The sequence below is a fragment of the Limanda limanda genome, chromosome 19 (genome assembly GCF_963576545.1).
Source record: "Limanda limanda chromosome 19, fLimLim1.1, whole genome shotgun sequence".
Taxonomy (NCBI): Eukaryota; Metazoa; Chordata; class Actinopteri; order Pleuronectiformes; family Pleuronectidae; genus Limanda; species Limanda limanda.
In genome coordinates, this window is record NC_083654.1 from 21846298 (window position 1) to 21872658 (window position 26361).

A 26361-nucleotide genomic window follows, 5' to 3' on the forward strand; every position below is an offset into this window, starting at 1 on the left:
GGTTTGAGACGATCACTACTCCCACAGCACAGACAGAATCAGTTTGAAGGCAAAAAGTCACAATGACAGTGAATATCAACCAATCATCATTGAGCTCCTGCTCAACACTGTAATGTTCCTGTGACTCTGCAGAGAAATCACATGGAGGAACCACAAATCAAAAATCCCAACAAGGCCGTGTTGAATTCAAAATTGAACCATAGCACTATTGGAGATAAACGCTGGTTTTGCTAAGACTTAGAAGACATGACTCTGTATGGAACCCATTAGAAAAGTGGAAAACGATTGTCTGATCCAATCAGGAAGCAGCGATGGTGACGGTTGAGGAACTGCTCTTGGAAACCCTGCAGAGGCTGGGACAGGAAGATGTTAAGGCCTTCAGGTGGCGCCTGCACCTGCTGGAGATCTACAGCGGCTTCACCCAGATCCCGCGGTACAAGCTGGAGGAGGCGGACCGGATGGAAACAGTGACGCCGTGGAGCTGGCCAAGACGGCTTTAGGGAAGATGAACATGTATGACCTGGTCCAAAAACTGTCAGACAGGAGCTGAGAACTTAAAGGGAACACGTGGAAAGACAAAGCGATGAAGCCATGCCGGCTTTTGTATTTTCTTTTATACCTGTATGCATGTCCCTGTTGTAAGAGGTGACTGTAATTCCATGTGAACACATTGCCTCAAGTTTATGTTATTCTAGGAAGAGTGTTTTGACACTACTATTGTGTGTGGGTTATTATTAGCTCCCATATTGATAATTTAGTTACAAATGTGAGGTGCTGTTTTATTGCAGTCAATTGAAAAGGGAGATTTCTATATTCATCATTGGCCTAGTGCCCATATCCATTGAGTCTGATATATAGGGCCTAAATATAGTTTAAATATTCTAAAAAATATTAAATCTTATTCGTGGTAGTGAATCATTATTTCAAATACATGACTGTTTTGGTTAAATAAATCCTTTGTAAATAATTGACAATGTGTTATGGACTCCACTCACTTCCATTAGCAGACGTTATTCAGGTGGTATAAAGTGAACAAGTAGAGACAGGGAAGCAGGAAACTGTCCTTTTACACAAGAGCACGACAACATGACTTTAATAAAACAACTGACGATTTAAACACGTGTGTTCTCTTATTGCATTATAATATACTATATCGTAAAGTTGTGTGTGTGTAATCTTGTGTTCCCCCTAACACAGAAAAACCCAAACAGCTTTAATTGCAGTGAGATCACAGCAGTTGTGTTGTTGTTTTGCGTCTGTTGGCATCGTTAGTGCGTCTGTCAGTCGGCCAATCAGGTGAGACCTTTCCGTCCTGAACCCTCCGTCAGGTGGGAGGCCGCCCCCCCCGACATTGTAAACATGGAGGTGTGTGTGGGTCCGGATCAGTGAAGCCTCGGCTGATCCTCGATTAACGAGACGTCACAGGACAAAGTGATTGGAACCAAGTCAGAAACCGTTTGACCCGGTTCTGTGAGTTCAGTCGATCGAAGACACAAATGTTTCCAGTTTAGAAACGAAGAATTAATAAGTGAAGTTAAAATTCTTTCTCCAGTTCGTCTCCTGGTCTGGTTACAATGATCTTTCAGGAAGGACATTTAAAAATATTTGATACGTAATCAGGGTTAAGACGTAGTTGAAGGATTCAGAGACTTAGGGTTTAGGTTGTTTTTTTAAAGATCAGCAAATCCAAAAGAAAGCTTGGGGTCAAACTTTCTTTCTCAAACAAAAACATTCACAATCTGAGTCTGTGAATAAATGAACTGAGCTCGTTCCTCGTTCTTCGACCTTTTGTGTGTGTCTGTGTGAACTTGTTCAGAAACACACAAACACACAGAGGTGGAAACACAACCTCCTGGTTCAGTCTGATCAGAGCAGAACGGGTTTTACATGTAGTTGTGATGCATAAGAGGTTAGGAAATGCATTATGTCAGTGTGTGTCAATGTGTGTCAGTTTGTGTCATTGTGTGTCAGTGTCTGTGTGAGTTAGAGACAGAGCGAGCGAGCGAGCGAGAGAGAGAGAGAGAGAGAGAGAGAGAGAGAGAGAGAGAGAGAGAGAGAGAGAGAGAGAGAGAGAGAGAGAGAGAGAGAGAGAGAGAGAGAGAGAGAGAGAGAGAGAGAGAGAGAGAGAGAGAGAGAGAGTTAAAATTATCCACCCAAAGCCAATCCTCCTCAAGCTGATCAGCAGCTGAATGGACTAAACAGCTCGGAGACTTCAAACTTCTCAGCAGGTAAGAAAACTTTTCACACAATAAATTCCAGTATTGTGTGTTTTCTTCGGGTGGAACCGAGGGACAGAGACCAGTGAGGTGAAGGGTTTAAAGTGTGAATGTGCTGGGAGCTCCGGGTGGATGTGACCCAGTCGAGAGATTCTCCTGCTTTCATTATTACTTTTCATATTCAGATATTTTTAAATGTGTTTTTACTGTTGTGAATATGAGGTGAGATTAATTCCCTTATGTAATGCACTGAAGGATTGAACTGACCAGCTTATGGGATGTACTGTGTGTACATATACCGTTGTGTGTGTATACACAGCAACACACACACACTTCACTTCGCTCTGTGGTTCTCGTTCTAAAAGTCTGTTGCTGTTTTTAATTCTACTTAAAGCTATTTAAATTCTGTGTTGGTCAATAATAAGGAGCCGGTTGTCATGGAAACACGAGGTTCATACGTGGTGTGAGTTTTTGTGGGTCTGTAGTTTGAGTGACTTAGTTTGTGTTGATACCAGGGAACTGACGTAACGCTTTTAATTTGATTTAAATTGGCAGCGTCAGTAAAATACAGCAGATGTAAAGTTAAAGGATGAAATATGATTTGTTGAAGCCTGAGATTCATCAGCAGGAAGAAATGACTGTTCCCAAATCATGACTGAGGAGATTTGACTGAGATCTGAGGCTCAATCATCTTCGACCATCAGAGGAGGATACAGGAAATGAAAAAACAGTCATTTTTCACATGATAATGGACCAATCAGAGGCTCTGTAGCCCTGGTCCCACGTTGGCCCCTCCCTGTCTCCATGTTGGCGTGCGGAGCCGCTTCAGAGCTCGGTGTCGGTTTGATGAGCTTTACATCACGTGTGACACCTTCAGCCCCTGAGTCTGGATTCCACTTGAATAACTTCACTTCATCCACGGTCGAAACTTGTAATATGTAAGAAATGTCAAATCTAAGAAACTCTGATGATAAACGTTGATAAACTGTTGATTCAGTTGAGGTTTCGAGGCTTGTTTGGTTCTTTAGAATCACACTCGTGCTCAAAGTGGAGCCTGTTGTTGGTTTCTCATCTTTTCCACTTGGCTCTGGTCGTCTCCTTCTGAGCCGTGGACCCGATCGGAGGAGACGCAGCCGGCCTGGCGTCCACGTGCGGCTCCGAGACCTTGATCTGACTCCTGCTCATTAGCCGCCGCGAGGCCAGAGGCGGCTTAAAGAGGCCGAACCAAACGTGAGGAGATCCATCGACCTGCAGAGCAGAAATCCACCGCCTCCCGAGTGTGACTCGTGTAACGACTGACGGCCGAGAATCTAGAGAAATGAAGGTGTTGCTCTGAACTCTGGGACGTGAGGACGAGTCCAAACTGAAGTTCACGTCCTTCTTTCCTCTTTCTGCTGCACAGGTAAATCAAAATGGCGTCGAATGCGTCTCAGCGTCACGTGAAGTCGCTGCGACACAGAAAGATTTAATATAAACTGTTTCCTCAGAACCAGAAAGAAAACAGAAAGTCTCTTTGTTACTTTTGACTTTCTGATGTTTGCTTCTGTTCCACTGTCGAGTCGCTCGGTGAGAAACCGGAGCTGCTCAACGCCGTTGTGTTGTCACATGAGCCGGTTTGTGTTTTCACTCTTGACGCTTGACCCTGAAATCTCATCAGGCGTCACACGGATCCCAGCTGACCTGGCGAGGGCGACCCCGGGCAGGGAGGTCGCTGGAGTTCACCCTGAAGAAAGGTCACCGACCTCTGACTCACCCAAACCAGCAGCAGGAGGTCGTCCAGATCGTTCAGGGGCAACTTTCAATTCATGGTTGGAGATGGAAAAATATTCCTCTGGATTGTTAATTCTACTGAATCCGTCTTTGGAGTTGCACCACAAAAAAACAAAAACTAAATCTTCAAACATCTGAAATTTGAAAGTTTAACATTTCCAAGGTTTTAAAATCACTGCTTCGAGAGGTCACTTGTTGTGCATCACGTGACCTTTGACCTTTTCTTCATGAAAACAAATAGAAACAGCAGACGGACAAATGTGAACAAATTTTAAAACTTATTTTGAATTTAGGCTCATTTATTGATTTAGATCAAATCATAATTTGGTCAAAGGGAATGAAACAAAGCTGTCACTTGAGTAAATTATGATTTTAATTACAGACGTCCATGTAAAATCAGCACTTTGACATAAATCAGTTCATATTTTACATGAAGCCATATTTCATCTGCCTCCTAATTGTGATTGACTGCAGACGACCTCAGTGTCAGTAAAGGAATCAGGACGATGAGAGAGTTTTTAATTAGGAGCAAAACTCTGTAAATTCAACAATCTCATAACAATAAGTCCTTAATGAGTAAAAGTTCTCAAAGTCTTTGTTCTATAAATTTATTTAACCAGGAAACTCAGATTTAAGAATGTTAAACCAGATATAAACAAGTAGCTTCGCTTCTCAAACTTGTGCAGAACGTTTGTCTCATTATTTTGATTTAAAAAAGAAAATTCAGTAACTCTGTGGTTTGTGAAAATGCAACGTGTGAAATGTGATAAAACTCAACTTTCTCTTGTTGCCTGAGAATCTGAATTTCCAGCTCTGTGATTGGACAGTTGTGTGTTGGAAGGTTCCCAAAGACCCGATAAGAAATATGACTTTTTCATCTCAAAATCAAATCTCAAAACTTGACAATAATTCTTCTAAAGATGAAGTTGAACCTGAACTTTATGTTTAAATATGAGACGTTTGTTCCTCTTCAGAACCATCTGCACCCGTTCTTCTTCTGTGGTGACGTGTGACACAACAAACTCTGAACTCTGGAGCGGGGGTCAAGTTCTCAGGTGGAACCAGGACCCTTCAGTCAAGCCTTCGTTAAATAGCATTAAAGCCGACCAATCCCATTAGTCTTGTGCTCTTAAGAGGAGGAGGAGGAGGAGGAGGAGGAGGAGGAGGAGGAGGAGGAGGAGGAGGAGGAGGAGGAGGAGGAGGAGGAGGAGGAGGAGGAGGAGGAGGAGGAGGAGGAGGAGGAGCCTTCATCACCCGAGGCTCTGCTGGTGTGAACCTCAAACACTGACCCTAAAAGAAATGCTCTAACTTATTATATCAGAGACACAAACATTTAGGAGCATTTGTTTCATCCAAAAAGATAAAATGATGGAAGTTAAATTATTAATCCAGAAGTAATCTGCATCAGTTACATCTTAGACATATAAACACGTTTAATTTACAACAAAAAAAACCCACTGTTTTTCATAAAGACCAAGATATTCTTGAATATTTAATAAGAAGAGTATTGTGAAGTTTCTACTTTATATTAGATTCAGTTCCCCTGAGTGAATCAACACTTGAGGTGAAGAAGTTTCAGGATCTTTATCTGTCACGTCTCTGAGGAGCTTCTGGTTGAATCAGATGAAATCAGATGAAATCAGATGAAATCAGATGAAATCAGATGAAATCAGATGAAATCAGGAGCCGAGTGTCACAGAAGATCAGAGGTTTGCTCTGGACGTGTCGGGACTTTGGGGATCGGCCACCGAGCTCAGACGCTTACAGGGAAACAGTCGCTCTCTGGCCGACCCACTAATCACGAGGATCACTCGCCTCATGCTCTCGAAGATTCGTGGACTTTTTTAAATATTCAAATAGATCAATGAGCTGCATTGTTCCTGTTTCTGCAGCTGAAATATAATACAATCTAAACTTTCTCTCACTTACAAGAACAAAATGATGTAAAACAATTTTAGAAATGAAACTTGATTCAGTTCAGACACGTTTGACTTTGTACAGAAACATCTTTTTCCATCATCGATCTCAAATCAAAAAACGAAGCAAAAACAGACTTTTGGACATTTGTGGGTTTATTGAAAAGGAAACAGACGTTTTCAGACTTTTTGATACTTGATTGTCTTTCTTCCCTTTGACTGGATTCCACCTGTGGAAATGATTCCTGGAGACAAACACTCTTTTCAGAACTGAGGCCAGACGGGTTTCCTGTTTCTCATCGTAGGAACATTCAAAAACTGTTAAGTTCAGGAGAAGAATCCACCATTCTGCTCTGAAAAATCTCCAGTTCCGGAAACATTGAATATTTATAAACTTACACATATTAAAAACACTGTGTACCCCCCCCCCCCCCGCCCCCCAGGGTGGGTCTCGGCTGCAGGCCGGGGGGGGGAGGAGGCGGAGCTGTGAGAGCTGAGCTCCACATGTCTGCCCACGCCTCAAACCAGCAGCTTCCATCATGTGAAGCGCTGGGCTGGGGTTCTGGGACCAGATTAATTGAATGTAATCTGATTACATTGACGCCCTCCCCCGGTCGTCTGCTGGCTCAGGACGAACAGGAAGTGCTGACAGACAGAAGAGCTGATTTGATAATTGGAGATGAATGTTTACGATGCAGATCGCGTCTGACTCACCTGTTAGATATTAATATACAAAATATACACAATACAACATGTTTGTACAGATTGTGTCCTGACAATCATTTCAATGTGTTTGTTTGTGTTATTTCTTAATCAACCCTCTCTTCTCTTCTCTCCTCACATCTCCAGGTCCGAGCGCTCGGGGACCTGATGGTCGGTTAGAGGCCAAAGGTCAAAGGGATTCTTCTTGGCTGCTGAACTCAGGAGGTCCTCGGCGCCGGGAGAGACCCCCTGGCTGGCAGGAGCCCAGAACCTGCTCCTGGACTCCACCAGAACCTGCTCCTGGACTTCACCAGAACCTACTCCTGGACTCCACCAGAACCTGCTCCTGGACTCCACCAGAACCTGCTCCTGGACTCCACCAGAACCTGCTCCTGGACTCCACCAGAACCTGCTCCTGGACTCCACCAGAACCTGCTCCTGGACTCCACCAGAACCTGCTCCTGGACTCCACCAGGACCCGTCAGCTCTGGTGCAGCCGGGAGAGCTGCTGTGATCCTCTCCTCGGGAGGCGGGTCACGTCTCTTCTGGGATCTGGCCTCAGAGTCTGAGTCTGTCTGAGGAGCTTTGCCCTGTGGTTGTTGACATGCTCTTCACCTTCCACTCCCGTGAGCTCCACACATGGTGCTGGTCTCAGCGGCTGTAAGGACTCTCGCTCGTCACGGACCCGCTCAGACCCAACATGGCCCGAGACGTCAGTCCTCTGAGTCTCATGTCTCTCGTGTCCGCCAGGCGCCGATGGGTCGGAGCGTCTCTGGAGCTCCTCCTCCCGCTCGTCCCCCTGCGGCCTCTCGTCTTCTACTACTTCCTGTCTTGCGCGGCAGCGACGGCCAGTTTGCCTGGGATCGAGTACGGCTACGGCATGAGCCCCAAGTTTGTTTGCACCCCGATTCCGCCAGAAGCCGACCCCAGCTGCTACTCGCCGCCCGGCGTGCCCCACGGACCCAGCACCAACGGCCACACCAACGGGCACGGCGGCGGCGGCGGCCCGTGGCGAGGGATGATGTCAGACGAGGCCAAGGCCACCATCTTACATCTGAGGGAAAGCCTGGTGAGGCAGAAGGAGACGATCCTGGACCAGCGGGAGACCATCAGGGAGCTGACCGCCAAGCTCACCTTGTGCGAGGGCTTCGGGGGTCACCACAGCGGGGGTCACCACGACACCCGCCACCACAGTAACCACGACAACCACCACGACACCCACCACGACACCCATCACGACACCAATCACGACAATCACCGCGACAACCACCACGAAGGCGACCACGATGAGCACCGCGGGAACCACGGCAGCCACCACTCGTCCACGCCGCACCACGCCCCCCCGTCGTACCACGGCAGCGACCACCACTACTCCCACGGCAGCCACCGGCCGGACCCCCACCACCGGAAGGGCCCCCCCAGCTCCTTCTCCCCCGAGCAGACGGGCAAGACGCTGCAGACGCTGAAGGAGCGACTGGAGAACCTGCAGGTGAGTGGGAGGAGCTAGATTATATAACATACATCACTTTAATGTTTCCAGTGGGAAAACAAAGGTTCTTGCTGTGAACTTTGCTCCGCCTCCTCCACACAAACACGTTAAGAAGCTCAGCGTGTGTCTGCAGACACGGATCTGAAGCGTCTGCCGGGCGGCGGCGGCGGCGTTGGAAGCCAATCAAAGGTTTGACTTAATTGAGGTCAGATCCTGCGTCACTGAAGGTCGTGAGCTCCGCCGCCAAATCAGCTGCCGCCATGTCTCTGCCAAAACGCTGTGAGACGGACGTGTGTCGTTAAGACGCTGGACTCAGGTTCGAGTTCACCGGCAAATAAAAAGATTGTTATTACATTTGTTTTAACATTGATTATATTTATTTTGACGGTTTTGTTTCTCTCGCTCGTCCCGGAAACGCTCTCGTTCTCTCTCCTGAGGTTCAAAGCCGAGCTCAAACAGGAAGCTGCTGTAAGTTGATTAGGCCTCGTTCACCCCCCCCCCCGACCTCAAACAACTCCCGTCAGCAGCGTGAGAGCAGCTCAGAGGACCGGGCCGCCGGTGACATCATCACAACCAATCCCAAACATTCACCAGATCCTCAGACTCATCAAATCAAACCTCAGCATCGAACATTGACACATGAGAGGAGGAGTTTCATCATTAATGTTTCCTGCTCAGAATATATTCATAAACCAGTTTGATTCGAGCATTTGTTTATGTTTGATCTATTTGTTGTAAAGTTAAAACATCTTTGGCCTCAACAGTTTGAAGAAGTTATCTGTTGATGTAGTTTTGACTTTAATACCAATATTGTAGTTGTTGTATTTTGATTTGTAGATCAAAGATATTTATGTCTTGGCAGGTTTCAAAGAGATTCAAGATGAAATACTTTATTGCCTTTTATTTGGAATTTGTCTTTTTAAACTCACAACAAAACAAATAACCCATCGTAGAATGAAACACGAGAATTAAATCTGAGCATTTAAAAGGAGTAGAAAAAAGAATCATAATATAACGTTGAAATAGAAACAACCTCGACTATAAAATGGTTAAATTTCTTTTTTTAATTCGATGATTCAAAGATCCTCATTGTCGATGCTTCTGCTACTATCACATAATAACACAATAGAGAAATAGAAGCAATATAAACAACACAATAATCACAGCTCATCCCTACATACAGAAGGAAATCAAAGGTCCTAGTGGTGAGCAGCTGTTACTACACTTAAAGATTCACTGTCTCCATCAGGACGAGTGGAAACTTCTCCCTGTGAAGTTGTGTCTTCACTTGTGTCTTTGTGTCGACGCCGGTGACATCACGTGCGACACTTTGTTCCAGCAGCTTTGAAAATCTCATTTCTGCTGTTCCAACAATGTGTGACTAACCCCCCCGCTGCCTGTGGTCTCAGGCGACACTCGGGGGAAAGTGTTGCCAACAATCCCCTCGGATCTGCTGTGAAGGTGAGAAGTGGAGCCAGAGTTTAGCTCCTCCCTCCCGCCTCACACAGGACGTGTCACCGCCGGCCTCTGGCCAGGCGCCGCAGGCCGCTCGCCAGCTTCACCTTCAATTAGCTTCATCCTGCCTGACGCGGATATTAATCGTGGCGTGTGCTGGCATGGAACAAAGCCGGATTTGCCCGGTGAGGAAGAGGAGGATGAGCAGGGGAGCGGATGGAGGAGGAGGGATGGAAGGGCGGAAACTGTTCCCCTGCAAATTTAAAATTTAAATCAGATGAATTCTTCTTTATTCTCTGTAAATCACCTCGTTCTGGTGCTTGACCTCCAGCTCAAGCTCCGCCCTCTTCCCTGAGCTCTCAGCACTGTCACATGGTCTTCATCGTCTTTCCAGTTACTTACTTCATCGAGAACAGTTGGATATACGTGTTAAAAAGTCAGGAATTCAAGTCCAGCTTTTATGTTTCCTGACGATTTAACCAACTCTGATGAAAACTGTGTTTTGTTGAAAGTTCGAGAAGAAAAGTGGAGATTCTTTACTTTTGCATTAACTAGGATAGTTTATCAGTTTGAGAGAAAGCAAAAGTAATCCTTGAAAAGCTTCCTGCACCTTTTCTCTTCAGTTTTTTCTTTAAAATGTTCTTTTTGGTTTTGTTTATTATTTCTCACCTCTGTAAATATCGAGTTCTGCCATAAAATCTGTAAGAAATTAGTTGAACGAGCTGAACGTGTTGAATAGTTAAAGTTTCAGGATTTGTTGTTGAAGAAGAGGAACGTGATAATTATTGTATTAACATGATGATGAAGATGATCTTTCCAGTTACTTACTTCATCGAGACCAGTTTGATAAACGTCTTAAAAGTCAGGAATTCAAGTCCAGCTTTTATGTTTCCTGACGATTTAACCAACTCTGATGAAAACTGTGTCGTTGAAAGTTCAAGATAAAAAGTGTCCAGCATCTTTTCTATGATCCTCGAAGGTCACAGGAAGAATCTGAACTTCTGTGTTACCATGGAAACGTTATCAGTGTGAGGGAAAGCAAAAGTAATCCTTAAAAAGATTATTGCACTGACCTTTTTCTTTAAAAAAAAAATGTGTGAACTGTAAATATCGAGTTCTGCCATAAAAAGAAAGGTTAAAGTTTCAGGATTTGTTGGTGAAGAAGAGGAAGGTGATAATTATTGTATTAACATGATGATGAAGATGATAGATAGATAGATAGATAGACTTATATATATATATACTTTATTCATCCCCGAAGGGAAATTAAGTCGTCATAGCAGCCGGTATATTTGAATACAATAAAATACAATACAATATAAGTGTATTGTATACAATACACTTATATAGAATACAATACAATAGAATAAAATTAAAAAATATTGAGGTAGAAAAAATTAAAAAAAACAGAAGGTGCAGTGGCAAGATGATGGTAATAGTACTGATGATATGATGGTAATGTTATTGTTAGACAGTATATACAAATAGTACAGTATATATAGTATATAATATAACATAATATATATTTATATATGATAGTATTTATACCAATATAATAGCAGTATATAGTAATAATGGCAGCAACAGTATATATAATAATAATAATAATAATAGTAATAATTTAATAATAATAATTATAATTATAACAACACATGTATAAAAATGTGTATATAGACTTATATATACAAAGAATATACAGAGAGTATGATATAATATATGATATATAGTAGAGGTATAAATATAAGTATTTGACTATACAATAGATAATATAATATACTACGAGTGTAAGAATATGTAGACAGAGTGTGCGAAAGACAATATTATTGTATAAAATGATATATAATGTCAATATGGTTTATATGAACACATATCACATATGATGTGAAGTAAGTGTATATGGAGCGGAGTGTTGTACAGGTCCACAGAGCAGGAGACAGGTTTAGTGCAGTTCTGTGATGGTTGTACAGTCTTAAATGATGCTGAAAGCTCCTTTGTTATGAAGATGAAATAAACGCCACGATCAGGATGTGGTTGTAATATCTATACTCCGGTGCCTGATGGTTAGAGGTGTGTCTTGTCTCCGTGTCGCAGGCGAGGAACTCGTCCAGCTCGTACTCCAGCTCCCTGAGAGAGCTGCTGCAGAGGAAGATCACCGCCCTGGAGGAGCAGCTGCACGGCTACCACCGGGATCACCATGACTACGGTAACCACGACGACCACCACGACGACCAACACGGCAGCAGCCACCCTGACGACCATCACGACGACCACCGCGGCGGCAGCCACCCTGACGGTCACCACGACGACCATCACGACGACCATCACGGCGACCGCCGCGGCAGCAGCCACGCTGGCGACCACCGCGGCGACCACCGCGGCAGCAGCGACCCTGACGACCATCACGACGACCACCACGATGACCACCATCGTAGCGGTTACCATAACAACCGCCACGACAGCCATCACAGCAACCACCACGGCAGCAGCCGGTACAACCAGCACAGCAGCCGGAACAATCGCCATCGTGATCACAGCTACGACCACCACTACGACTCGCACCGCGGGCGCCATCACAGCCGCTATGACAGCCGTCGCGGCGACCACCATGATGACCACCACGATGACCACCACGGCGACCATCACAACGATCACCACGACGACCATCACAACGACCATCACGGCGACCATCACGACGACCACCATGACGACCACCATGGCGACCACCACGACGACCACCATGACGACCACCATGACGACCACCATGACGACCACCACGACTACCACCACGAACCCGGCCACCCCGATGACCACCACGACGATCATCACGACAAGCTCCGCGGCAACACCCACCACGACAGTCGCCACGACAGCGACCATCACCCTCGCCGCCTGCCGTTCAGCAGCAAAGAGACGGGTCTGCGCGGCGCCGGCCACAGCAAGCTGGAGGCGGTGCTCGGCCAGATCCACCACGGCCCGAGCGACCACAAGAAGCTGAAGAGCCCAAGCGCCTTCCGCCTGGAGTTCCCCATGAGGACCAACTACATGTACGCAAGGATGAAGCGCGCCGTGGTCAACGAGGTCTTCGCCCTGACCATCTGCCTGTGGCTGAAGGCGGGGGCGGGACCGGGCCTCGGCACGCCGTTCTCCTACGCCGTGCCGGGACAGGCTAACGAGCTGGTGCTCATCGAGTGGGGGAGCAACCCGATGGAGCTGCTCGTCAACGACAAGGTAAACGCAGCTGGTTTGATTTCCAGGTTTTACACGAGATCTCAGGAACTGCTTCAGGAAACACACCAACAACCACTTGGACTTACAGGTGACCTGAGTGGGGTCTAGAGGTCAGAGGTCAAAGGTCAAAGGTCACAGCAACCTATACAGAACTGAAACAAACTCCTCATGTTAACTGTGAATTGAGTTTTGCTCTTGGAAGAACCAGAGTGAAACTTGATTTATTTATATTTGATCCACTTTTCACTGAGATGTAATAAAACCCGAGCTTGACCTTCGACCCCTGATAGAAACTGGATTCATCTGTGTTGCTGAGATTTAATCACACTTTAACCTGAACACAGATTGACACACAAATTATTCTATTGAGCTGTTAATCTGTGGTTCTGTGAAAGGCTGAAACCTTCGTCCTCCCGAGCGTCAGACGGAGACTCGTCTTCCTCCTGAGCTCAGAGCCCGGAGCTCAACAAACAAACCAATTAATCTGATTAACGTAACGAACCGGTGCTAAACCGTCCTGCGCGTTGACCTGGAGTCAGGCGACTGATCGATGACTCGGCGAAATGATCCTCAGGTTCCGTCTGTTCCTCACTTCACTGAAGGAGACGAGGAGCAACACCTGCTTTTCTCTTCTTTTGATGAAGTGTGTTCGGATGTTTATCTAGGATTAAATGTCTGAAACCTGACATCACCAGTTATGTCTCTCTCTCTCTCTCTCTCTCTCTCTCTCTCTCTCTCCCGCTCGCTCTGTCTCTAACTCACACACACACTGACACACACTGACACACACTGACACACACTGACATAATGCATTTCCTAACCTCTTATGCATCACAACTACATGTAAAACCTGTTCTGCTCTGATCAGACTGAACCAGGAGGTTATGTTTCCACCTCTGTGTGTTTGTGTGTTTCTGAACAAGTTCACACAGACACACACAAAAGGTCGAAGAACGAGGAACGAGCTCAGTTCATTTATTCACAGACTCAGATTGTGAATGTTTTTGTTTGAGAAAGAAAGTTTGACCCCAAGCTTTCTTTTGGATTTGCTGATCTTTAAAAAAACAACCTAAACCCTAAGTCTCTGAATCCTTCAACTACGTCTTAACCCGGATTAAGTATCAAATATTTTAAAACGTCCTCATCGCATTACAAATCATTGTAACCAGACCAGGAGACGAACTGGAGAAAGATTTTTAACTTGACTTATTAATTCTTCGTTTCTAAACTGGAAACATTTCTGTCTTCGATCGACTGAACTCACAGAACTGGGTCAAACGGTTTCTGACTTGGTTCCAATCACTTTGTCCTGTGACGTCTCGTTAAGCGAGGATCTCTCTCTCTCTCTCTCTCTCTCTCTCTCTCTCTCTCTCTCTCTCTCTCTCTCTCTCTCGCTCTCTCTTGTGATGGCAATTTTACCATTTGGGCATTGATTGATGGAAGGAACCACTTTGATGAATAGAAAGATGAGCAAATGGATTCCCTTACATATCAGGGTGTTGCTCAAGCAACTGATTGAGTTATATGACTTCCTCACTCACAGGGTCACATGACAATGACTTCACATGACAGGGGATGTGAGTTGGTTGTAAAACATTGATAAGAGATCATTGAATACAGATGTTTTCATTCAAGGGGTCTGAGACAGAGCAGGAGACAGGATACTGATGAATAAAAGTGCTGTTTGTCCTGTATGTCATTGCTTATTGTATGAAATCTTTGCCATGGTTTTGTACGATGATGAGCATCTGCAGATGTAGAATTAAACCTCCACCACCTCTCTCTCTCTCTCTCTCTCTCTCCCTCTCTCCCCCCTGTGTGAAGGCGGTGACGCTGCCCGTGACCATGACGGACGGGAAGTGGCATCACGTGTGCGTGGCGTGGTCGACCCGTGAGGGAACCTGGGAGGCGTACCAGGACGGCGTGAAGAAAGGCTCCGGTCAGAACCTGTCGGCGTGGCACTCCATCAGACCGGGAGGCGTCTTCATCGTGGGACAGGAGCAGGTAGGAGGAGCCGAGAAGCAGGAAGTGGATCCGGTCAAAGAGAAAAATGTTTCTTATGATCGAGGCTAAAACCAGATCTGTTGAAATGAGCGTAATTATCTGCATTGATAAGCAGTGGTGGGAAGTAACGAGGTAGAAATACTTTGTTTCTGTACTTAAGTAGATTTTTCACATATCTGTACTTTGCTTGAGTATTTCTTTTCCTGACGACTTTTTACTTTTACTCGTTACATTTGAAACAAAAAAAATTTCTCAAACATCTCAAACATTCTCAAACTGGCTCGTTACTTGAGCAGCGGAAGTTGTCTCTCTCTCTCTCTCTCTCTCTCTCTCTCTCTCTCTCTCATCTAGGGTTACATTTTTTTACATTATATACATTATATTCATATTGTTGTTAAAATTTTTCTTAAATCTTGAGGAGAAACATTTTGGATTGTTTTGTGTCTGTATAGGCCTACTATAAAAAGCACTTCGCATTTTTAATTTTGGTACTTGTACTTTTACTTTTGATACTTAAGTACTTTTAATATGAGCTACTTTAAGACTTTTACTCAAGTCATTTTCTGACGGGTGACTTTTACTTTTACCGAAGTCACTTTCAAGTAAGATATCTGTACTTTTACTCAAGTATGGCTTTCAAGTACTTTATACACCACAGTTGATAAGTAAACATGTTTGTTTCCACTTCCTCTCGTCCAGTCTGTGATCTAACCCACTGTCTGTCCTCAGGACACGGTGGGCGGACGCTTCGACGTCACCCAGTCCTTCATGGGCGAAGTGTCCGATCTGCAGTTCTGGTCCCGGGTCCTGACGCCCGGTGAGATCCAGAGCCAGGCGACCTGCGTGGGCCACCTGGTCGGGGACGTGATGTCCTGGTCCGAGGAGTCGGTGGAGCTGCACGGGGGGCTCACCGAGCTGCCGTTCGAACCCTGCCACTAGGGGCCGCCACTAGGGGCCGCCACTAGGGGCCGCCACTAGAGGCCGCCACTGGACCCCGGCGCGCAGATCACGATCACACCCCCCCCGAGTCGGAAACGGGTGAAAGGTTTTGTCTGGGATCACAGATGTTGGGATTATTCACTGCTCTGGTTTCTCAACGCAGAACTTTATAAACACGAGGTCGGAGCGACAGAGCGAGGAACCGTTTTCTACACGTTTTTCTTTTCTTCCTGCCTTCGCCCCCCCCTCCCCCTTCCCCCCCCCCTCGCTCTCATAACACATACCAGGATTTTCCTCCATCAGCCCAGAGGTTGCTCACCGGCGCCACCACCTGGTTTCCTCTGGTGAACAAACCGAACATCAGGACGTGAAGAGGCTGAAACGAGGATTCAAGCTCTGAAGTCACATGACTGCTCGTTGTCGTGGAGACGCAGGAATCGAGCTGATGCAGAAACTAACGATGGGGATTTTGCACATTGATATTTTCTATTAGTATTTCATATTGAAAAAAAAAAAAACACTCTTTTTGTAGGAATGAAATTTGTATTTCCAGGAAAAAAAAAGAAAAGGTCTCTATGTATAAAAATCCACATATTCTTCATAACTGTAAACTGCATTTTGAGTTTGTGTGTGTGTTACTCCGAGTCAAACGACCGTTACACAAGAGCAGCGCAGGTCAAAGTCACATGACGCTGGGACTCCGCCCACTCCGTCCCTCAACCTGTCCCCACGGTAACGTCTCCACGGCAACCGGTGGCTTACAGCAGGATTTACCTGTGCACAGCCGATCTGATCCTGCCTATTTCCAACCAGCTCAAAGCACACACACCCACCCACACACACACACACACACACACACACACACACACACACACACACACACAGGATAAAGAGGTGAAAAGAGACACTGTTGATCTCCGGCTCAGTTTCTGCACTTTCACATTTTTATAACCAAAGAGTTTTTTTTCTACCAGATTGACTCTTTCTGATCTTCTGAAGGATTTATTACCATATTTATCACACTGTAAATAATCAGATTTAACCCTGTGACCTCTGGACCCCCCCCGCTGAGTTAAACTCAGACCTCATCCTGCTCGTCTGTCAGCAAACACAGGAATCTGCTGTTGCCATGGTGACAGGAGATATCTCCCAGCATCAGGACCACGGCTGTAAATATAAATATCCACAGAATGTTCCTTCGACTGTAAACTGCCAAGACGAGCCTGTTTCCCCCCCCCCACACACACACACACACACGCGACAGTGGGCCAAACCCATGTGACGTTCGATTCCCCGTGGTCACACGCCCCGCCCCCCCCCCTGTACGCTGACTCTGCGCAGAGAGACTCGCTTCTTCTCGCCTTCGCTGTTCGTTCTCTGTAGGTTTTTTTCTCTGTAACGTTTTATTCTCGTGTCTTTTTGGCTGTAAATATACAAAGTATTATTACAGTGTGTCCGGTCAACAGTCTCTCTCGTGTGTAAGCCAAAACTATAAACTTAAATATAAAACTTGAAAGAGGAGGAATATGCACTATAAACGCTGTCAAATATTTGTAAATAGGCCTGTGTCGGGATTTTGAATAAAACTATTTGAAATATTTTGTGAATTCAAACCAGACTTTGAACTCTTTTCTTTAAATGTTTTTTGGGGATTTATGATGCATTTGAAATAGAATTGATATTACTTCGAAATGATGTGTGTGTTTTTATACAGTGGGGCCGTTTCGTCCATCTTTCTTCACGGTCACTGGGTTGCACTGAATTATGGGAAATGCAGTCATCAGGTGTCAACATCAGAATCCAGCTGCACTTGTATGTTCCTGGATTTTGTGTTTTTGTGTTAATATGAAATACACTTAAAGTGAAAAGGTTACACTTCAGGAAACAACATGTTGGATTGTTGTTGATTCTCCATCAATGCATTGATAAAATAACAATAATAATTTCTTTCTGGAAAAAGCATGAGCATGTTTGACTTTAATTTATACAATATGTTGATGATAATTTGAACTATGCATAATTCATAATAAATAGCAGTTTAATTCAATCACACCCAGTTTAATTAACCTTTATAGATCAAACTTATCAACATTTAAATATAGTTTCAGTGTTGTTTTGAAGTATGATGAACATTTTTACACTTGAACATTTAAAAAGCTACTTCATGATGTGGAAAGGTCGAGAATCAGTCGTTTTCACAGCTGGAATATTTTTAAATCTCTGGGTCTGGATTTCTGAAAAGGTCAAGAGGAGCCTGAAGCAGATTAGAAGTTCCACTGCAGGACACCGGGGGGCGCTGTGGCCTCAGTCAGGACAGAGGAGGATTAGGTAAACATATACACACACACACACACACGCACACTGGTCTCTCCTTCTCTAATTTAATGTATTCATTAAACTCATTGTAATTACTTTTATCTCATATTTTTCATTCATTATTCAGTAATCAACATACTTACCATCTGTCTATAACGTATGAATCTGAACTCCGTGTGTTTACATGTCTCTCCCTGCGAGTCTCGTGTGTCCAGCTGTAAACATTTGAGATGCTCCTGAAATATCAGACACATTTCAACACGCCGCTGAGGTTAAGAATAGATCTGAGTCCTGAATGAAACTCTGGGGTCGTGTGAGGTTCGTCTCTTCTCACGGATCTGAAGCTCCTCAGGTTTCACTTTGTTCTGAAGTCTCAGATTCAGGAGGAGAACTGAAGAAACTCAAGGGACAGAGTTATAACATTCTGTGACATTTAGGGTTGGAAACAGGCCGAGAGCCGGAGGGAGGGGGGCAGGAGGGGGACCACAGTGAAGAAGAGGAGGAGGAGGAAGAGGAGGAGGGGGGGCCAGAGACAAACAAGGCTCCTGAGGTGAACTGTGAAACATGATGCTAATGAAAATATGATGAAAATATAACATTTCTCTACTTTTGAGAAGAAAAGTTTCCACATTTATTACACATTTATTTATTTCTGATGATATTTATACAAAAATAATGTTAGTTATTATCTCTGTAGTTCAGTTTATGTCTCATAACATCGTTTTTTATTGATAACTGATTTTAGTTTTATGTGTCTTGAACATTATGTGTCACAAGAAGTTAGAAAGTTAGAAATAGATGGAAACAGAAAGAAACAAGGGAAGCAGTGTCAATAACAAAACCATATTATTATTATTATTATTTATAATAATAATATGCTATTTCACACTGGTTCCATACATTGCACCTGCTCCATGTGTCCAGCAGGTGTCAGTGCTGCCTCAACCAGGGCGTCAAACCTGTTTCCCAACAAGATGCTAATGAAAATATGATGAAAATATAACATTACTCTACTTTTGAGAAGAAAAGTTTCCACATTTAATACAGAATCTGTTTCTGATCATATTTATATTATAATAATGTTAGTTATTATCTCTGTAGTTCAGTTTAAGTATCATAACATTTTGTTTCTTTGAGGAACTGATTTTAGTGTCTTGAATATTATTTGTCAGATTAAAACAGAGTCACAAGAAGTTAGAAAGTTAGAAAGAGATGAATCAGAAAGAAAACTAGAGAAGCAGCGTCAATAAAAAAACATATTATTATTATTATTATTATATGATATTTCACCCCGGTCCCTACATTGCACCTGCTCCATGTTACCAGCAGATGTCAGTGTGAGCTAATCTAGGGCGTCAAAACTGTTTCCCAGCATGCATTGCGTGCTAGCCATCAGTTCAAATCCATGAACTCATGTTCCTGTCACAGACTGAAGGTTCTACTGAAGGTTCTAAAGGTTCTGAAGGTTCCTCTGAAGGTTCTAAAGGTTCTGAAGGTTCTGAAGGTTCCTCTGAAGGTTCTAAAGGTTCTGAAGGTTCCTCTGAAGGTTCCTCTGAAGGTTCTGAAGGTTCTAAAGGTTCTGAAGGTTCCTCTGAAGGTTCCTGTGTGGAGCCTGTTCCATTATAACTCGATGTTTTAATGTTTCTGACTCACTCTTAGATCTGGAAAGAAGCCACATGAGGAAAGCTGCTGTTTCTAAACGTTTCCTGTGATTTTATTAAACTCTTAACTGAATACTATGTTCATCTTTGTCATTTGTTAAGAAACAAGCTGACATTTTTTTTCAAATGAGGAACTTTATGATTTATTTTCATTTGATGTCCTTGTAAATGAATGTGTTTGACTTTGAGTCTCTGAGTTTCAAACGGTTGTTCTTGGTTTCAACAGAAATAAACAGATTTACTTTACATCAGCATTTTAATTCCGACCTCTGTGACGTCATCTTCCATCAGCTGACTCCTGGTAGTGACTGTGTGAGTCACGAGCATGATGACGAGACCGAGGAGCTGCAGGGTGGGAAGGACACGTGATCATGAACCAGATGTGAACAGATGTGAACCAGATGTGAAACAGATATGAAACCGATATGAAACCGATATGAAACAGATATGAAACCGATATGAAACCGATATGAAACCGATATGAAACCGATATGAAACCGATATGAATCTGGTGTGAAGCTGTTTCCTCAGTTTTGAGGTTTGTAAAGTTTTCATTCCTCCTCTGAACCTCGTGACCCGTTGCCCTGGCGACGTTGCATCAGCATCCGCAGCATCAGCATCAGCTCCTGTCAAGGTCGCTGGCGAGATGCATCATGGGAAGGCGAGGAGGACACCACGAGCAGGGGGGGAACGAGGGAGGGAGGGAGGGGGGGCGTTGTCATCCTCTCACGACCCTCAGGACCCCACTCCGCGCATGCGCACACGCTCTCATCAGCTGATCCGACCAACTAACCGAAAAACGGCCGCGACCATGATAGGACAAGCGGCCGCGGTGATGATGACGATGATGACGTCGATAAAAAGACGAAGTCACGGATTTCTGCACGCACACCCGGCGGGGCGGGGCCACGTCACGGCACCGCAGCATCCCCGCGTCCCATTGGTTGATGGGAGGATGGAAAAAAAATAAATAATAAAAACAAGTGCGTGTGGTTACGTGCGCGTCTGCTCGTCGCACCGGAGGAGGGAGGAGCCGCCGCAGCTCGCTTTGTCCGCTGGTCCTCACCGGGGTGTGTGTGTGTGCTGACCCGGGCTGCGAGGCACGGATCCGGGGTGTGACCGTGAGAAGCACCGGAGGATCCATCACCAGGAGGCTGCAGACACAGAGGGAGGAGAACTACACCCTCCTCTTCCTCTTCCTCTTCCTCCTCTCAATGTGCACTGTCACATGCATGAGAGCTTCCTGCTGATTGGGTTAATTGATCTGTGAGGAGAGAGAAACGCTCTGGTACCACGGACAGCTCCTGTACCGAGGGGTGCTTGTTTCCCTGCAGCTCTCAGCGCCGGCGGGCGGATCCTCTCCTCGTTCTGACCTCCACCTGAAGACTCCAGCTCCTCTTCTTCTTCACCTGGGGGATCCTTCAGCTTCAGAAGATGGCGGGACCGGCAAGTGTGGTTTTTATATAAAACAGTTTCACAGCTTGTTCTGTCTGAGCTGTGTTTCTATACGAAGTGTCTCTGTGGAGCTGTGTGGGCGGTGAGAGTGTGTGTCTGTCTGTGAGTCACACACGACTTCTGCAGATGTGAGACAGAGACATCGTGTCCTGCTCGTACGTGTGGTGCTTTCACTGTTTGAATCTTTCATACGTGTGCATGTGTTCAGCCACAGGAGTGATGGCGTGAGTGTGAAGACCACGAGTCCTAGAAACAAGAAGTAAAATCCTCTCCTGCAGGAGGCTGGTTGTGGGTGGAGGATTTGTAGTGGAGGTAATATTAGATGAGGATGAGGATGAAGGTCAAGGAAGCAGTGGTGGGTGGTGGAGGAAACTGGTTTCACTGGTTCCTTCTCTTAGACGTTCAGAGGCAAAGTCTCCACAGTTTCTCTCCTGCAGACCAACGTCATGTTGAGGAAGAAGAAAATGGAAACGGAAGCAGCTTCACTTCTCGTGAGCAACACGTTCCTCCAGGAGCTTTGTTTAAAAGGCCTCTGGGAAATGAAGGGAATCAATAACATGAAGAAGAGGATGATGATGAAGAGGCAGGCAGAGGAAACCGCAGAAGAAGAAATTATAAAATGCACAGGACACAGGGCGTGCTGGATGACAGGTGGACCAGAGATCATCTCCAACATTTAATCTTTAAAATACGTAGATTTATACTTTATTGAAGGATATCGGTCAATAATCATCTATGGAAGGTTATAAAGGAATTTGCTTCAGTGTAGTAAAACCTTAAATCATGACACTTTCTACACTTTCTACATTTGACGCACAATAAATAAGAAAACAAATATTTAATAAAATCTATAATAATGCAAAAACTCTGATATTTTATTGTTTTGACTTATTTCCTTGTTTGACTTTGCAGTGATTTCACTGCTCGTGCACCAACGGCTTTAAGGTGAAACCGTCCTAAAGGTCGAATTGAGCGGTGAACACATGTGACCTCAGTGTGATGAGATCAATGGAGTGCGTGTCTGTGTTGTGTTGTTTACATCGGGGGGAGGGGGGGGGGCAGTTCACAGTAAACATGTCAGGACGTCCTGATTGGCTCTGACCTCACATCCTGCTCCGCTCATCGAATTATCACAGAAACAAATCGATTCCTTTTTACTGCAGCTTTGTTCGAAAAGTGGATTGATTCAGAGAGAAATGGTTTGTGTGTGTGTGTGTGTGTGTGTGTGTGTGTGTGTGCGTGTGTGTGTGTGTGTGTGTGTGTGTGTGTGTGTGTGTGTGTGTGTGTGTGTGTGTGTGTGTGTGTGTGTGAGTGCTGAATGTGTGCACAAGGGCTGAGGTAACTTCTCAGCCTGTGTCAATAAACCTGTCACCTCCAGGCTGTTGCCATGGAGACGAAGGACAGGGGGAGGGAGGCAGACTGAGGGATGGAGGGATGATGGAGGGATGGATGATGGATGGATGGAGTGATGGAGGGATGATGGATGGAGGCTGTGAGCGTGAGAGAAGTTGTTGTTGCTGGAAGATGAAACATGAGTTTGGAGCGTGAGAGGAAAACGTGGACGAGTCACCGTCTGATTCCTGCTCATCGTAGATTCTCGTGAAACACGTGAAGGTAACCGTCGGTTACCGTCACGTGTTCACGTGTGGGAACAACCGAACCTTCTGACTGGTTTGATCAGAGCACATGCTGACGTTGTGGTTGCCGTAGTAACGAGGCATCTGTTCCCCAAGTCCGTCTGAAGCAACAGATCAGTGACACAGGAGTTTCTATAGATAGTGTATAGTGCAAGTACAGCAGGGTTTTATAACACACACACAGACACACACACACACACACACACACACACACACGCACTGTGTCAGGACTCGACCTACGAGCTCTCGTTACTCTGCTGTGGCGTCATGTGACCCATAATTTCTACTGAGTCACTGTGACTTGACAACAAAACAGAGACAGAAGATGAGGGACAGAGAGAAAAGAGGAAGGTGTGTGTGTGTGTGTGTGTGTGTATGTGTGTGTGTGTGTGTGTGTGTGTGTGTGTGTGTGTGTGTGTGTATGTCTGTGTGTTTGTGTGTGTTGTTGCTCGTATCGCGCCCACGCCCTTTTCTTTCTGTCTCAGTTCATCAACTTTTAATTAAAATGATAATGATGATGTCAGATGATGAAGGAAACACTTGTTTCCTGATTGAATCTTGATCAGTGAATTTAATTGAGTTTTCAAAACCATAACTTAGTTTTTATTGTTCCACGTTTATCTTGTGAATCCAGATTTGTTTGTTTCAACACGTGAACTCGTCACAGATTTGACCTTTGAACTCAGTTACTCGAAGTTTCACTGTGAACGTCGTCGTATTAAACTTTCTATAATAATGAAACATTTATTTATACTGTGTTACATTAAAATTATGATTCATTAGGTTGTGTTTTAATTGGAAGAAATCACACCAGACAGATAAATAAGATTAAAACAAGATGAAATCCTATAAATGAACGAGTTTCTTTATTTCTAAGGTTAATTAACTCTGACCTCTGACCTCTGACCTCGTCCACAGTGACAGTCACAAGGTCAGCTGACCTGAGATCTGTAACCTGACTGATGTGTGAGAATAAAGCTGAAATCCTCCTGAGCCTTTAACGCTCTTTAGAATAGATCCACGTTGACCTTCACCATCATCATGGTCCTCCACCTTCACGTGCTCCTACCAGCCCTCTGATTGGCTGTGGTCCTGTGCGGCAGCCGACGCCCCCCCCGGCTGAAACAGATCCTGGAGAAGTGCCGTCTGTGCTGATATCAGCTGACCTCTGTTGTTGTGGTTTGAAGGGCGGTGGATCAGCTGAGCGTCGGAGCAGGATTCAGAGGAACCTTCTCAGATATCAGCAGCAGATTGAGCCTCGTCAGCAGAACAGTGACCTAGTTCCTCTGCTCAGACCCAACATGACCCTCAGATCTGATGTGGGATCAGTTCAGACCTGTTCTCTTTACTGATTCATTTCTGTGATGGACGCCAGACTTCCTGGGTCGGGATGGAACTTCATCATCTTGTAGAATCTGACCTCAGGAAGATTCAAGTCCCAGAAACAAAACTTCTAGTTTGAAACTCCAATCGACTGTGGAATCAATATATTAATTGATGATAAAGTTACGCTCCCGACAGTTTGTCATCGTGTGAAGTGGTTTTAGTTTGAGGAGTAAATGGATTGATTGTTTGATGAACTCTCAAGATGAATCTCTTGTGCCAGGCTCCTCGAGGGGGGGAGATGATATCTGGTTGTCATGACGATGGCGGCGGCGGCGGCTCCTTTGGCGCTCGCCATGATTTGATTAGCGAGGCGAGTGGTTATGAGGCAGAAGCAGGTGGACTGCTGCATGTAGCTGATTGAGTCCAGGAAAGACAAACACGGTCATAAAAACCAGCTCGGAGATGAGAAGGCTTCAGTTTCAGAGTGTTGTCGTGTTGTGTGTGTTGTGTGTGTTGTGTGTGTTTGTGTGTCCTCTGATCATTATCATCTATGAGAGGGTCACTGACCTGGTTCTGGCGTCAGCTTCACAGTTTTATTGCATCTTTCTGCCGGCGGCACTGATATAAAATCCCATTATGATTTCAGATCTGATATTTATTACATTGGTCTCTCTGTGTGTGTCCCCCCCCCTTCCTCTCATCCCATCTCCTTTTATTTTAACTTTCTTCTTCTTCTTCTTGTCTTTTTTTTCTCGTCTGTTTTCATCGCTCCAGGAAAACCAGGTGACAGGTTACCTCCTGTTCTCCCTGACCACCGCCGTCATCGGCTCGCTGCAGTTCGGTTACAACACGGGAGTCATCAACGCTCCCGAGCGGGTGGGTAACGTGTGTGTGTGTGTGTGTGTGTGTGTGTGTGTGTGTGTGTGTGTGTGTGTGTGTGTGTGTGTGTGTGTGTGTGTGTGTTACACAGATATATCAAAGTCAGCCACACAAGTTTGCAGTTTAACTTAAAACAAACAAACCCAAGAAATGAGAGAGAGATGAAGAACTAACTTGTTACAGTTTGGATGACACTAATAATGCAGGAAATCATTCAATCATCACATTCAAGTTTCAAATCAAACGTTATATTATTCATGTACTTCCTGTGACCTCAGAGATCTGACCTCTCCTCCCCTCGCCTCTCTCTCTTTCCGACCCTTCTCTCAGAAACTGCGAGCTTTCTTCAACAGCACCTGGATGGAGCGCTACGGCGAGCCCATCTCCCCGGGCGTCTGCACCATCGTGTGGAGCGTCTCCGTCGCCATCTTCAGCGTGGGCGGCATGGTGGGCTCCTTCAGCGTGGGCGTCATGGCGAACCGGTTCGGCAGGTAGGACGAGACGGAAGCTGGTGAATCGTAGTTAAAGTTACGTCACGTGTCTTAATTCCCTTTTTTCCAAATGAGATTCACTCTGACATGTTTGTCAAGGGACTGGTTCTCTGCTTTAATGGCTCCGTCCACTTCCTGTGTGACTCCGTCCACTTCCTGTGTGACTCCGTCCACTTCCTGTGTGACTCCGTCCACTTCCTGTGTGACTCGGCTGAGCCGTCACAAGCCATTACTCCTAATGGAGGAGATGAAGCGTGTTGCAGTGCTCGGCTCTAATGTTCCCCCGAGTCCTTCCTTCATTTGGACATTTCTTAACCTTCCTCTCAAACCACAGAAACCTTTTCACTGTGTTGTTGTTGTTGTTGTTTCCTCTTCAGACGATTAGAGAGAAACCTGGAGGGGAAAAAGCTTTTAGCTAAATTAAATAACTTAGATACCAAAAAAAAAGATCCTGACACAAACTAACTCTCTTCTCAGGTATCACTGTGTAAATACATTTGACTTCTCCCACATTTCTTTGCACATTTAATATTGTATGCTTGCCTTTTTACGCTAAGCTAAGCTAATCACTTCTTGGCTCTAGCTCCAAACTCAACACACATAGATAAACATTTAACTAAAGAGTCAAATCATTACAAATCTGAAAGCAACAGTTGAGTTGCTTTGTTCGTTTCCACCATCTACAAACCAGTGATTTGAGCTCATAGAACAGGAGTTGACTCTGAAACGCTGTGAACTCTGTGGCTCCTCCCCCTCAGGCGCCGCTCCATGTTCCTGGTGAACGTCCTGGCCGTGATCGGCGGCCTCCTCATGGGCTTCTCCACCATCTGCTCCTCCTACGAGATGGTGATCGCCGGCCGCTTGGTCATCGGCCTGT

At 45.1% G+C, this 26361-nt stretch overlaps 2 protein-coding genes across 2 annotated transcripts in view; both read left to right on the forward strand.

Moving 5' to 3' along the window:
* Window positions 1-311: 311 nt before the first annotated feature.
* LOC133025770 (uncharacterized) lies at window positions 312-15719 on the forward strand. Its single transcript, XM_061092512.1, has 8 exons — window positions 312-467; window positions 3874-4024; window positions 6752-7094; window positions 7355-8093; window positions 11640-11716; window positions 12083-12776; window positions 14601-14780; window positions 15510-15719. Exons 1-8 carry the CDS (start codon window positions 312-314, stop codon window positions 15717-15719), a joined length of 2550 nt encoding a protein of 849 aa, XP_060948495.1.
* Window positions 15720-22607: 6888 nt separating this feature from the next.
* The window catches only part of slc2a3a (solute carrier family 2 member 3a), an 8151-nt gene continuing 4397 nt past the window's right edge, over window positions 22608-26361 (forward strand). The window contains exons 1-4 of the mRNA XM_061092514.1: window positions 22608-22616; window positions 24889-24990; window positions 25324-25484; window positions 26243-26361. The exon at window positions 26243-26361 is cut by the window's right edge and continues 122 nt beyond it. Coding sequence (XP_060948497.1) covers window positions 22608-22616; window positions 24889-24990; window positions 25324-25484; window positions 26243-26361 — 391 coding nt within the window. The remainder of the gene's footprint in view (window positions 22617-24888; window positions 24991-25323; window positions 25485-26242) is intronic.

Excerpts from the sequence above, each read along its gene's own strand:
- LOC133025770 (XM_061092512.1), top strand. The coding sequence starts at position 312 with ATGGTGACGGTTGAGGAACTGCTCTTGGAAACCCTGCAGAGGCTGGGA. Across the intron at positions 4,025-6,751 it reads GGGGCAACTTTCAATTCATG|GTCCGAGCGCTCGGGGACCT; the intron begins GTTGGAGATGGA and ends TCACATCTCCAG. Across the intron at positions 12,777-14,600 it reads AGCTGCTCGTCAACGACAAG|GCGGTGACGCTGCCCGTGAC; the intron begins GTAAACGCAGCT and ends CCCTGTGTGAAG.